This window comes from Myiozetetes cayanensis, unplaced genomic scaffold (assembly GCF_022539395.1).
Source record: "Myiozetetes cayanensis isolate MyiCay16 unplaced genomic scaffold, myiCay2020 scf34, whole genome shotgun sequence".
NCBI lineage: Eukaryota > Metazoa > Chordata > Aves > Passeriformes > Tyrannidae > Myiozetetes > Myiozetetes cayanensis.
Genome location: NW_026087566.1, coordinates 824,258 through 838,399, shown reverse-complemented (window position 1 = coordinate 838,399; position 14,142 = coordinate 824,258). Strand labels below are relative to the sequence as shown.

General features: G+C 58.6%; 1 protein-coding gene across 1 annotated transcript; it reads left to right on the top strand.

The window, feature by feature from the left end:
• LOC126646384 (vasoactive intestinal polypeptide receptor 1-like) lies at positions 1-9,816 on the top strand. Its single transcript, XM_050327714.1, has 13 exons — positions 1-332; positions 1,966-2,080; positions 4,875-4,982; positions 5,440-5,549; positions 5,796-5,893; positions 6,379-6,511; positions 6,749-6,902; positions 7,441-7,501; positions 7,766-7,832; positions 7,962-8,053; positions 8,273-8,402; positions 8,700-8,741; positions 8,999-9,816. Exons 1-13 carry the CDS (start codon positions 267-269, stop codon positions 9,089-9,091), a joined length of 1,269 nt encoding a protein of 422 aa, XP_050183671.1. The 5' UTR covers positions 1-266; the 3' UTR covers positions 9,092-9,816.
• The last annotated feature ends 4,326 nt before the right edge of the window (positions 9,817-14,142 follow it).

Genomic DNA, 14,142 nt, shown 5'->3' with positions numbered 1-14,142 from the left:
AGCCAGAGCCGGGGGGGGGGACACGGGCACTGGGTCAGGGCCACCAGGGTGTGACCAAGGACCTGCTGCAGGAAAGGGTCCTGGAGGGACACAGGAGCAGGACACGGCTGGGAAGGAGCAGCGAAGAGGGGAGTGAGGGGAGGAAGGTGCTGGGTCACCCCTGGGAGGTGCCGGGGTCCCCCACCCTCGGGGACATGCAGGAGGAGCTGGGCTGACCCAGCACCCTCGGGGTCTGAGCCGGGACACCCGTTGGTTGGTTCCGAGCCATGGGGGTCCCATGGCAGCCCCCCCTGAGGCTGCTGGTCCTGCTGCTCGTCCTCCCGGTGCTTCAGGTGAGTGTCCCTGGGGACGGCGGGGCCGCGGGGGCACAGGGTGGGCAGTGGGCACGGTGGGTCCACCCCCAAGGACAGCCACCCCAGGGGCGGGCAGCCCTGAGAACAGAGTGCTGCCCTCCTGGCCAGGGTGGGATCTTCCCATCCCACCCCATCCCATCCCATCCCTGTCCCTCCGACCCGGGGTGATGCCCTGCGAGCTGCTGGCACCCGGGGGCTTTCACAGTAGCTCCTGAGGGGGGGATGTGCTGACTTGGGTGATCCTGCAACCCCCTCATGGCTGGGACAGCGCTCAGGGACCAGCCAGGATGCAGCTCCCGCGGGATTCAGCTCCAGGGGCTGCCCCAGGGGGTGATGCCTCAGGGACAGACCCTCCATCCCCACGTGGGTTCGGTGGGGACTTTGCTCACGTCGTCCTGCACCCCTCGAGGAGCCCCAAATCCACGAGGGCCCCCAGGGGCAAAGGTTGGGATGGGTGCAGGGATCATCTGTGGGTCATCAGGGATCATCCCAATCCAGGGGCAGAGGCATGGGGATGTCAGCACCGAACCCCAATGGGATTGGGGGGACACAGGGTGGTTGTGCTGGTGGAGGGATGCACGATGAATAACTGCTCCCTAGAGAGGGGGAATAGGGGGAAAAGGAGGGAAAAAGGGAATGGAAAAAGGGGAAAAAAAGAAAATGAAACAGGAGAAAAAAGAGTAAAGGGGGAATGTTAGGTTAGGGGAAGGGAAGGGAAGGGCACAAGTGCTTAGGAATGGGCACAGATGTATGGGAATGGGCACAGGTGTATGAGAATGGGCACAGATACTTGGGAATGGACGTGCAAAATTCATGGCCTGCTCTCAGTTCAGCCTCAGTCTCCTGGCTCTCCAGCTGGAATCACAGGAGGCAAATCCCAAAAGCAGAGATTCCTGGGCAATTGAATCCCTGGACAAAGAGCCACTACATCCCCTTGCATTTTTAGGATCTGTAGGGTCAGGACATACTCCTTGAGGTTTCCTCACTTCTTCTAGCAAACCAGCTTTAAGGAAACTGTGCCTGTTTTCCAGCATCTCCCAAAGAGCTGGAGAACAGGAGAAGGGTGAACTCCAACAGCGGTTGCTGATGCTTCCAGTTAAAACACACCAGCCTGAACATGAGCAAACCCTGGGGAAGGATTATCCATGCCCAAAGAGGTGGTTTTTGTAGATCTCTAATTACATGGCTTCCTTGCTGAGGTTTGGAACGTGCTGGCCTCGGCCCTGCCAGTGAGGCCGGGCTCTCCATCCCTGAACTCGGCTCCACGTGGATCTGGTGCTGTGGTGGAGCCGTGCCCTGAGGCACCACAAACTCCCAGGGGGATTAGGAATAATTGCAGTGGTTCTTTGTGGTGTTTGCAAGGCGAACAGCAGAAAGTGAAGGAAACATCAGGCTGCAGAGCACAGTTCCATAGCTTGGCTCTCCCGGGGCAGCTGCTGCAGAAATAGGGAATTTTGTTTGGAATGTGCTGTTAATGCCCAGCTTCCCACTGATCCAGTGGAAGGTGTCCCTGCCCGTGGCAATGGGGTGGAACTGGGTGGTCTTTGAGGTCCCTTCTAACCCAAACCATTCTGTTATTCTGTGATTCTACTGCCTTTCCCCTTTTCCCAAGGTGCAGGGGACACATCCCGACTGTTCCGTCATCCTCTATTTCCAAAAGCGAGAAGCGGAGTGTCTGGAGATCGTCGGGAGTGAGAGCCGAGCACCGGGAAGCCCTGGGCAGGAAGGTGAGTGAGAGCACCCACCATGCACCAGGATCATCTCCCTCGGGGTGTGCTGAGGGGTCTTTGGAGGGTGATCCATGGCAGGGGTTGCAGAGTGAGCATGGATGTGGAAAAGCAGGGATGGTCAGGAAAGCGGAAAGCGGCACCGAGGGACAGGATAAGGAAAATTCCTTTGAGAGCCCTAAAAATGCTGCTGCAGGGAGAGAAGGAGGCTGAGGCTGCAGTCAGTGTGGCAGTCAGGTGGGCTGAGGGACACAAAAAACTGCAGGGAGTCCATCCTGACAGATTTATAGAATCGTGGAGTGGTTTGGGTTGGAAGGGATTTTAAAGAACATCCAGTGCCACCCCATGCCATGGGCAGGGACACCTTCCACCAGCCCAGGTTGCTCCAAGCTCCATCCAGCCTGGCCTTGGACACTTCCAGGGATCCAGGGGCAGCCACAGCTTCTCTGGGCAACCTGTGCCAGGGCCTGCCCACCCTCACAGGGGAGAATTTAGGGCATTTGGCTCTTTCAGAGTGGTCTGTGCCCCTGGCAGAGCCTCCTGTGCCATCCACCTTCTCTGCACTGATGCCAGGCCACCAGCACCGGTGTCACATCGTGCCTGTCACCACTTCACATCTTCCTGCCTTCCTAATGCAGTTAGTTTTAATGCAAAACGTGTTCTAAGCAACTTAATTTTTACATATCTGGGACTTTTAAACAAATTAACTGATTGAAAACCAGTTTTGAAGTGCTGCTTTTTTGCCTGTTTTTCGTTTTTTTTTTTCTTAAATTGCATTTCAGTTTCCATCCAATAGCAGCAAAGCCAATTTTCTGGGCAAAAATTATCACCTGGAGAATAAGAAATGCGTCACTCAACGGGTTTCATCTAAAACCAGTGTAAAAATTAAGCTGCTCAATAAAGGCAGGTAAAGGTGCATAATTGCTGAAGTAACTGCAGAGATGCAGTACATCACCCAGCTTAGCAGAGAAAAGCCAAGTTGATTGGAAAAGGTCCGTTTTGCAGCCCATTTTGTGCCAGCCTGGGGAAAGGAATCTCACTGCAGGAAAATAACCAAGGAGCACGGATGCATAATTAAAATCAGGATTTAATCTCGTGTTTCCTGCCACCTCTGCTGCCCCCCTCCTTTCCCCTCCAGGTGAATTTATCCCTTCTCCCTTGCTTGTGCCAGTGTCCCCATTGTCCCCCCAGTGTCCCCACAGGTCCTGTGGACACTGTGACACAAAGTGACGATGCTGGGAAAGGCTCAGATCCCCTGGACGTGGTGGGAGGTGCTCCAAGGTCTCCCCAGAGCCTTCTCTTGTCCAGGCTGAACACCCCCAGCTCTCCCAGCCTTTCCTCACAGCAGGGCTCTTCCATTTCTTGGATCACTTCCATGGCCTCCTCTGGACTGTTGTTCCATAGAGGGCCAGGAAGATGCTCCAAGTGCTGGAGCCCCTCAGCTCTGGAGCCAGGATGGGAGAGCTGGGGGGGTTCACCTGGAGAAGAGAAGGCTCCAGGGAGACCTGAGAGCCCCTTGCAGGGCCTAAAGGGGCTCCAGGAGAGTTGGAGAGGGACTGGGGACAAGGCATGGAGGGACAGGACACAAGGAACGGCTTCCCTTTGCCAGAGGGCAGGGTTAGATGGGATACTGGGAAGAAATCCCTGGGAGGGTGGGCAGGCCCTGGCACAGGTTGCCCAGAGAAGCTGTGGCTGCCCTGGATCCCTGGGAGTGTCCAAGGCCAGGTTGGACGGGGCTTGGAGCACCCTGGGCTGGTGGAAGGAGTCCCTGCCCATGGCAGGGGCTGGCACTGGATGTTCTTTACAATCCCTCATAATTCTGTGACCCCCCAGAATTGAAGTGACCCCTCTCAGTGACAGTCCCAGGGCCCCTGCTCAGTTCACTGATCCTCCAGAGCAAAAATGAAGTCATACCTTGACACAGTAGTGACAGCCCTGCAAATAAATCCCTGCCAGCCTGGGCAGATACCCCCAGCCTGCTCTGCTCAAATCAGGGGAAACTAATTACACTTGTCTGAGTCCACATTCCCTGGCTGGGAACAGATGTGGCTCCAGGTTAATAATGTAGATGTACAAGGAGGAGAGCTGTCCTGGAATGTGATGTCTGGGTCTCATCCTGGGGTGCTGCAGCACTAATTCTTCAAAGCCCTGAGTCTGCTTGGCCGTGCTTATTTCCAAGGCAGTTTGAGAGTCGTTTGAAGAGGAATTTAGTGCTGGAGACAGAAGCAAAGCATGTTTAAGCTGATCACTGTTAGCAAGTCTTGCAGGGCTTTCTCCTGCCCTCTGGAAAGACATCCCGAGCTGAGCCTCCATGGCTGCTGGGTGCAAAAATACAGCATAAACCTGCATTATTTTGGAACCTGCAGGCAACTCCCAGCCCATCCCACACCCTCATGCCCAGGGTGTCCCCGCAGGAGCTCCGGTCTGATGTAGCCCCAGGAAATACCAGGTCCCGTCTCTCCGCGGGGCTAAAAGGAGATCTCAGCGCCGGGAAGGGGGGAGGGGGGGAGGTTGTTCCCAGGACTGGAGCCAGGATGCTCCTGATTCCTGAGGAGGTACGGCATGGCCCGGAGATCGGGTGACGGCTCCGCTCTCACCTTACACCCGCGGGGCTGTGTCTGGTGCCGGGGGGCTCCGTGTGTCCCCTGGGCTGTGCCGGGGGCTCCGTGTGTCCCCTGGGCTGTGCCGGGGGGGGCTCCGTGTGTCCCCTGGGCTGTGCCGGGGGCCGGGGGGCTCCGTGTGTCCCCCCAGCACGTCCCTTCTCTCCGGCAGTGACCGTCCCATCCCTCCCCAGGCTGCCGGACCGAGTGGGATGGGGTGAGCTGCTGGTCGGCCGTGCCTCTCGGCCAGTCCCGAGCCGTCGCCTGCCCCGACATCCTCCACGTCTTCAAGAAGTCCAAAGGTGCAGTGAATCCCACCCGGAGCGCTCATCCCGTGGGATCGAGGGCTGAGCTACACCCACCAACCCTGCCAGGGGCTTTTGTGACACCTCAGCCCTTTCCCCTGCCATCTCACAACTCCTGCTTCTCCGAAATAGGTCCTTGGTATATATTGCAGTCCAAGCAAGAGGACGGGCAAAAGCAGAAATTCAAAAGGCAGGAAAGTCCCCAGATCCTTTCATCACTCAGTGCCCTGTGGGTAGAGCACTTGGGGACCTCATCCTCCAGCTGGGTGACACCAGGACAGTGCCTTTGCTGCTCGGTGCCCTCCTTTCCCACCCAGCAGCCAAACGCTCCTGACCTGCTCGCTGCCACCCCGAGCCACATGGATGAAAAACGCAGTGTGGGATCGTGATCCTGGGGGTGCTGGTGCAGAGGTGATACCTGTGGCTCTCATGAGGTCCCTTCTTGTTGCTGCAGTGCTGATCCAGAGGAACTGCACCGAGCTGGGATGGAGCTCCCCCAGCCCTCCCTACCACAACGCCTGCGAGCTGGAGGCCCTTGGCAGCAGCAATGACACCGAGGCCAAGGCAAGGGGGGTCCCCTGGGGGCTGTGAGGCACCCACTGCAGCATCACCCACCCCACGTCACCCTGCCCACACTGCTGGGCAAAGAAACACAGAGATCCTCCCAGGGTTCTCTCATTTGGCCTCACCCTTGTTGCTGGGATGCCTGGAGGGACCTGGGCTGGGTCATCACCCTGTCACCTCCCTGCCATCACAGACCAGCACCTCCCAGTCCATGCTGCCTCACTCCACTGGTGCTTTCCTTTCCAGAAAGGCTATTTTGTCACCATGAAGGTGCTTTACACCTGTGGCTACTCCACGTCCCTGGCAGCCCTGTTCTTGGCCATCGGCATCTTCTCCTGCTTCAGGTAGGGCTCAGTCCTGGCTGCTCCTGGGGTGCAGCTGGAGCAACACAGGGGTAAATCCTCAGCAGGGGATGCTGCCCCCAGGCTCTGCCCTCCCTGAGCAGCCAAGCTCCATCCCTGCCAACACGGACAGCCAGGGCAGCATGAGAGGAACAGCAGCTTTGTCCTTCCCTGCTGATGCACAGACTCGAAACCCTCAGGTTGCCCTTTCAAGCTTTGCTTTTGCAGACCTCACTGTGCTCTCTGGAGGTGGTTGAGGATGTTCCCCGGTACACCTTGTCCCTGGGCAGCAGTTCAGGCACAGCACAGCACTGTTCTTCCTGATTTCAGAGCAGGAAAACCTTCTCCAGGGCTTTGTGTTGAGCATCACAAACATGTGCTCCCTGGGCTGGGCTCCCGCCAGGGAAGGGGATATTGGAGGAGAAGTTCCTCTGCCCCTTGGCTGTGTGTGCTCCTCCCTGGGCACAGAACATCTCTTCCTCCCCTAGGAAGCTGCACTGCACCAGGAACTCCATCCACATCCACTTCTTCACCTCCTTCATACTGCGTGGGGCTGCTGTGTTCATCAAGGACACCATCCTGTTTTCAGACGAGTCCATCGACCACTGCACGATGTCAACAGTAAGACACCGAGTCCCAGCCTGGGCAAGGTGCAGGGAGGGCAACATGAGGTTATTTGGAAGAGTCTGAGTGGGTTTGGAAGGGATTTAGCACTGCAAGAGGAGAGAGAGAGAGGCTGGGAGTCTGGGGAGGACAGTCTGCCTTGGGAGGACTTCAGGATGACCATCCTCTGTGCCCCCAGGACAGGGTCTGGTGCCATCCAGCACTCTGAGCCTCCCCATCTCCTCACCCTGGCAGGTGAACTGCAAAGCAGCCATCGCCTTCTTCCAGTACTCGGTCCTGGCCAACTTCTACTGGCTGCTGGTGGAGGGCCTGTACCTGCAGACCCTGCTGCTGCTCACCTTCACCTCTGACAGGAGGTACATCTGGTGGTACATCCTCATCGGCTGGGGTGAGTGTGGGGCCATCAACCCCTGCAGCAGGGCCCCACTGACGGGCCAGGGGCAGGAACCACCTGCAGGGGCTGCCTGCTCTGACCCCCAGCTGGCCAGAGCTCCACAGCCAAGATGGGCCTCGTGGCTGCTCTCAGCACACCCCCCTCAGCCCCAAATCTCTCTGCATGGCCTTGTGCTGGCTGGGGCACCTGCCAGCCCCTGCAGCTGGTTGGGAAGCGTGACCTGATCCAGGACAGGTCCTCCCTTCTTCCCACATCCACCTGGAGCTGGAAACACCCATCCCAGGTACCCAGGTTGGATGTAAGAGCACACATGGGAGCAGGGGGGTGGCCAGGAGGTGACACACACACAGAAGTATCACCACCAGTGGGCACCATCTCCATTTATACCTGGAGAAGGTGGAAAGGTTGTCATCTTCCTGCCACATCCAGGGGCCCAGGCATGACCAAGGCACATGGGTTTGGGGACGAGGGAGGGAGGGGTGGTACGAGGCACTGGGGAGACTCCACATCCATGCCTGTCCTGTCCCTGCAGGTGTCCCCATGGTGACAGTCGCCGTGTGGGTGGTCACCAGGCTGCAGTATGACAACCACGGGTAGGAGCAGACACCTCTCTTCCTTCTCCAGGCCAGCTCAGCCACGTGGCCCCCACCCAAGTCCTGGGGGATGAGCCTCTTGCATGGGAGGTTCAGGAGGGGAGAACTGGGCTAGGGCTTTATTTTAATGTTGTTTCCAAGTGGATCCCATGGCAAGAGGTGCTGTGCAAAGCGTGGCATGGGGCTGGTCAAAGGGGTGGCAGGATGACACCTGGGCTACGAGGGTCCAAATGGGTGGCTAGAGCCATTTCTCCTCTCCCGTAGGTGCTGGGATGATTACACCAGCCTGTACTGGTGGGTGATCAAGGCTCCCATCCTCCTGGCCATATTTGTGAGTGTGTCCTCTTGACAATCCCAGCCCCAGAGCTGGAAGTTGGGGGTGGGGGGGTCCCATATGGAGAGGGGGAACCAAGCAGGGGGCTGGAACCAGCAGAGCCTGAGACGTGGCTTCCCATGGCAGGTGAACTTCCTCATCTTCCTCAATGTCACCAGGATGCTGGCACAAAAGATCCGGTCCCCAGACATCAGCAAAAACTACAAGCAGCAGTACATGTAAGGGCTACAAAGGGGGGCTCTCCTCACCCTGGGTTCTGGGGGTCCCAGGGCAGCAGGGACCCCCTCCTTGGAGGAGCACAGAGGAGGAACATCTAAGGAGGCTCCGAGACCTGCCTTTAGTGGAGAACCTGCTCGGGGTTAAACCCAAGCTCTTGGGAAGGTCTCACGGGGCAGCAGGACCTCCCAGGCTCCCCCTCATGCCACCACTCCCTGCAGGAGGCTGACCAAGTCCACGCTGCTCCTCATCCCTCTCTTCGGGGTGCACTACGTGGTGTTCGCGCTCTTCCCCGAGCACGTCGGCGTCGACGCCCGGCTGTACTTCGAGCTGGTCCTCGGCTCCTACCAGGTGCAGGCTGGGGGAGATGGGGAGGCAAAGACCCCCCTGGACCCATCCCATCCCAAGATCACTCCAGGAGCCCCCTGGGATGTGCTGCTGGGGCTTCACACTGTTTTGAGAGGGGGCTGTGTCACAGGCACCCCTTTAAACACCGGGGTTGTGTCCTTGGGAACGACTTGCACTGATCTCCTGCTGCCTGGGGGATGGGGGTAGAGCTGTGGGAGGATGTAAGTGCAGGCAGCAGATGAGCACAGAGGGGTCCAACCCCTTTCCTCGGGTGAAACTTGCTGTTCCTGTCCTTCCCAGGGGTTCCTGGTGGCTCTGCTGTACTGTTTCCTGAACGGGGAGGTGAGTGTGTCCCCCAGCACCCATCCCTGGGCTCTGTAGCTGTCTGGGCACACAGAGGGTGCACAGAGACCCTCGAGGGCCCACAAACACCCCTGAGGGTGCAGCAAAGCCAGGCCTGTGTGCACACACGGGCATGATGGAGCTCCCCACCCTCCTGCACCCCAAATCCCTGTAGAGCCCTTGGAGCAGCTCCTGCCCCTCTGCTGGGCGCTGGCAGCTGTCCCTGGGTGCCAGCACCACCCCTGGTGTTGGTTCAGGTCCAGGCTGAGATCAAGAGGAACTGGGGCAAGTGGCAGTTGTCCATGGAGAGCAACGTCTTCAACCTGGTGACCCAGGACTTCACAGCGTGACGAGGACGGCGTCTGGGGGGAAACACCCCCACACCCCCTCAGTGTGGTGGTGGTGGTGGTGGTGGTGGTGGTGGTGCAGCTCCATGACTACAGCCCCAGAAAGACCAAAAAGAAAAAGGATTATGGATGTTCTGGGTCTGGTATCCTCAGAGGGTGGTGTGAATGGCTGTAGGAAAGGCTCTGCCTGCTCAGGTGCTGGTGGCACTTACGGCTAAAGCTCCCTTTGGGGTTTGGTCAGAATTTCAGGCAAAGCAAAGAGAACTTCTCTGCTCTTCTGCCCCAAGACCAGGCAGGAAACACAATTATCATTTCACAAAGGGCAGTTGGTGTTTTTCATTTGCACTGGGATGAAAAGAAAAATTAAAAAAAAACCATCCTGACACTGAAGGCATTTTTTGATGGCTTGGTGTGCAAAACCATTTCCCTTATGGGAACATGCCTAAACACAGCCAGGAGCCATTCTGAGGGTGGGAGAAGCAAATACAGAGAGAGGCAAAACCCCCCTACAAGAGTCCCCCAGTGGCCTCATGACTCAGTTCCTCCCTGATGTCCAAAATGTTCCCATTTCTCCCATGCCTGTTGATTCGAGTGGGGGATATATTCCCGTGCTCCCTGGGCCTTTGCTCTGAGGAATGGGACAGTTTGCAATCAGCAGGACTCACTGGCTTCACTGGGGACTCATTTTCCAGGGATAGCAAGTTCTGTGCCAATAAAATCTGCTCTGAGGCCCAAGCACTGCTTTTCACAGGCTTGATTTTGCTCTACAAACCCAACCTTGGTACCCCATCCCCCCCCCCCCTTCCCCTGTCCCGGAGGTGCTTTGTGTCCCCCCTCGGGGCTGGAGGGGTGTCCAGGGAGGGGGGTGTTTTTCCTGGAGCCGGAGGGTGGCACTGCGGCCCCTCCGCAGGCACCGGCATCGGACCGGGGTGTCAGCGCTGGGAGCGCGGTGTCCCCACGGGGAGCGCCCGGGCACGGGCACAGCCGGCGGGGGGGGGACCCGGTCCATCCCAGGGTGCCATCGCCCGGTGGCTCCAGCCTCCTGGAAGAACGCTGGGATTAAGGTAAGACATCACTCTGCTTTGGGAGGAATGCACATCCCAAACTGGGACGCCCAGGATCCCTCCCGACAGCCCTGGCCGGGAGAGGTTCACCGGCGGTGGGGATGGGAACGCTGTGCCTCTGCCTGATGTTTCATTCCCTGCCTGCATCCTCTGCTCCTCCCGGGACTGCCAGGCCGCCCTGCCTGTGTGCAGAGGGTGCCCTGTGCTTGCATCCCCCTCTTTCATCCCCGCTCCGGGAGGTTCCTGGCTCTGCAGCTTGGGGAATTCACCCTCCCCGTGCCCCGGCTCGCTGGGGCAGTTTGTTTCCTCCCTTCCCTGTGCAGGCAGCTCCAACTCTGCCCAGCTCCTGCCTGCACAGAGACCAGCAGAGACTGGTCCCACAGAGCCCCAGGGATGCTGCCAGTCCCACGGTCCTGGCAGTGAAGGAGAGCCAGGGAGGGACTTTGGACAGGGGCCTGGAATGACAGGACAAGGGAGAACGGCTTCCTACTGACAGATGGCAGGGTTAGATGGGATATTGGGAAGAAATCCTTCCCTGAGCAGGGTGGGCAGGCCCTGGCACAGGTTGCCCAGAGAAGCTGTGGCTGCCCCTGGATCCCTGGAAGTGTCCAAGGCCAGGTTGGATAAATCGGGGCTTGGAGCAACCTGGGCTGGTGGGAGGTGTCCCTGCCCATGGCAGGGGAGTGGAATGAGATTGTCTTTAAGATCCCTTCCAACCCAAACCCTTCTGAGATTCCATGATGCATCCAGCATCACAAGCCCAGGTACCTCAAACACTCCAGGGTCCCTCAGGCTTATCCCACCCTGTCACACCAAGAATCCATCTTTCCCACCCAAATTCATGTCGTGAGTAGCTCTGGGTACCCCAGGCTCCCATTTCTGTGCAGGGGGACAGGAGCAGTGCCCTTGTGCCCCCTCAGTTCTGGGTTGAGCACCCTGGGGTGCCCCCAGAAGGGAAGGAGCCACATCCCAGAGTTTCCACACTCCTGTGTCTCATTCCAGATTTCTCTGGGCTCTAGGCAAAGTAAAACCAGGCATGTGCAGCTATCACAGGCTTCCCAGTGGTGACAAAGCCGGGCTTGGGGCAGCTGCAGCTGCTGGAACCCACCAAACTTCCTCTGAATTTCCTGCTGCAACCAAGGGAGCAAATGGAAAGTCCCCACAGTCACAGCAGGAGGACGTTCCCTGTCCCTCCTCTCCTCACCAGCCAAAACCACTGACCCCTGGATGTACAGGGGATGTTCTTTTCCCATGGATAGGGGCTGTTGCTTTGCTGCTGAGCTCCCAACAGGCTCCTGGTGCAATCCCTGCCTTGCAGCAATCCCCTGGGAGCTGACATGGGGCTCTTCACTCCCTCCTTCCTTTGGCTTTATCCACTCTGAGCCTGGCTGAGGCTCCAAGTCAGCAAGAAGAGCCCTGGGGTTGGTTTTTAGCCGAAGAAATTGAAGTTACACCTCCCAAAGCACACCTTTGGCATCCCCTGTGCAGAGCTGATTCTGCACCACCTCTCTCCCAGAAGCCAAACCTGTGCTCCTGTGTTGCCTCCTTATTCAAACAGTCTTGAAGAGAAAAGGAAAATTATTTTGAGAAGCAGAACTGAGCTTAGGAACATCACTTCCCAGCTCCCTGGGTGCTCAGGTCTGCAGTCTTGGCCCTGGTTTTATGGACTGTGTAGGATTGTGTTGTATGGATTGTGTAAGAGCCCGAGGGTGAGGGGCTGGAGGCAGGGGAAGGGGATTGTCTCGGGAAATCAGCAGGGAGGGATGGCAGGCTGGGGAGGAGAGCTGCTGCAGCTCCACCAAAGCCCACACCAACACTGGAAAGTTCCCATGGGGTGTTTTGGGACAGCAGAAGGGACACAGACAGTGGTGTTGGTGACCCCGTGTGGCTCTGGCCGTCCCAGCCATGGGATGCTCCTGGTGTGCAAAGGAACGTGGTGCTGGTGCAAGAGGGTGGGTGTGGGGGATGGAGAAAAGACTGACAGACACCCGTCGTGTGCAGGCCAGAGGAGGAGCCACAGCCGGTGCTGGGTGCTGCACAATGGCAATAACGTTCCCAAAGAGCCACGGGCTTGGAGACAACGTTGGCAGCGGGGTTGGCACCGACTGTCCCCCACCCCCCGCCCTCGCAGTTGTCCCGCCGCTCTTTCCAGTTGCCTGTCACTGCTGGGAGACACCGGCGGGGAGGTGCTGGCCAGGGTCGCCTCCACCTCCCCTCCAGCTCCCCACCGTCCCATCTGGTGCCGCAGCCAGCCCAGAGCCACCTGCACATCTGGGACACCGCGACCCCGGCCGGGAGCATGGCCCGGGTGGGCACGGGGTGGGGAGGGTCCCGTCGGGCAGGACCCCCGGAGCCCCGGGAGATGTGGCTGCGGGGGCTGCAGGCGCCGCCGGCCCCGTGATTGGCGAGGGGGGGCGAACTCCACAGCTGAGACGGGCCCAGGCTACCTGAAGGACCCCGCATGTCCTCAGGTTTCACTCATGACCATCTGACAGCAGCGGCAGCTGCTCTGCCAACAGGCACTCGCGGAGCCAAAGCCTCCTCCAGGAGTCGAAGGAGAGGGAAATTTCTGGCCCTAAAAGGTCTCTCCTTGGGATTTCGCTCTCTCTCCACCCAACAGTAAGTACTGGGTTAGGCCCTGGGCTGCTGCCTGGTCACCCGGGCAGGGTCCACGGGGGCTCGGATGTCCCCAGGTTTGCCATTCTCGCTGTGCCTGCAGCGGTGTAAGCAATGCCTGGGGCTTTGCAGCCCGAGTGCCGGAGGTGGATGGGAGCAGGACACCCCCCCGAGTCGCTGGGGTGGTACTTAGGGCTGTAGGCACCTGCTGGACCCCACTGCGTGGAAAACAACCCGTGAGAGGGGAGAAAGTCCCCTCAAAGATGCAGGCAGGGCAGGGGGAGGAGGGTGCCAGCAGCCAGGGGTCCCTCAGTGGCCACTGACCTGTGCCAGGACGAGAGGGGACGGTCAGGGACGTGACGGGCGAGCGGTTTCTGAGCCACCTTCCCACCCGGAGCGAGGGAGCTCCAGGCAGGGCTTAAAAGTCACAAGTCGCCTTTCTCCTGGCTTCTCCTCCTGGAGGTCTAAATATAAACCTCGCCTTGGCCAAGCCAAGGTTGCAGGAAAGGTCTGCGGGTGCTTGGTAGTGTCTCCTTTTGGGAAGGCACCTGTCCCTGCAGAGCCACTGTCCCCCCGTGGGGCAGCAGGGAGGGACCCCCGTGGGGAGAAGGGAGGAGTGGGATCCCTCTGCCGTGCTGGAGTGGCAGTGATGGGATGGCACAGAGCTTTGGAGGCCTTTCACCCCCGCGGGGGCTGCGGGGGCACAGGCACAGCCTAAAGCTTTGGGGTGCTTTGGGGTGCTGGCTGAGCCCCCAGTGCGGGGCTCAGGGCTCGTATCCTCCCACGGGATGCAGAAAAACAGGCAGTGCCAGGGTGTGGGGTATGATTTTTTTGGGTGCTGTTTTCCCCCATGTGGCTGTGGCTGTGCTGGCTTCCATCACTCTCTGCACGGGCAGGAACCACCGGGCACCTTGGGACATTCTGGGGTTTATTCAGGGGCAATCAGCCCCCCTGACCCCACCAACCCTCACTGCTCCCTCAACTCCCCAGAGCCAGGGCTGAGTTGCAGAGTGAAGTTTGCAGATAAGCACAAGCATTTCCTCCCCTGCCCACACTGCCGCTGATGGAGTTGTCAGGGATCAGACTGGGAATGTGGCAGGCGAAGGATTGAACTTCAGGGAGGCAACAACTCCATAAAGCCTGGGGAACAGCAGGAAATCCCAGTCGGCCCCATTATACAGGAGAGATCCTGAGCAGATTGATGCTCTGAGGGCCGGAACTGCCTCCTCCAGTCCTTGCCAGGAAAATGCCTGATTCATAACGGTTTTGGGGCCAAAAGAGCATATTTACAGGAACTGGTTAAAGAGCACAAAGTCCTGCCTTGACTCTGTACTGCTAATATTTGAATAGCATTTTTTGTTTTCTGATGTGGGC

Coding starts and splice junctions, on each gene's coding strand:
- LOC126646384 (XM_050327714.1), top strand. CDS start 267: ATGGGGGTCCCATGGCAGCCCCCCCTGAGGCTGCTGGTCCTGCTGCTC. Junction 4,983..5,439: donor CGTCTTCAAGAAGTCCAAAG/GTGCAGTGAATC, acceptor TTGTTGCTGCAG/TGCTGATCCAGAGGAACTGC. Junction 7,833..7,961: donor CCATCCTCCTGGCCATATTT/GTGAGTGTGTCC, acceptor TTCCCATGGCAG/GTGAACTTCCTCATCTTCCT.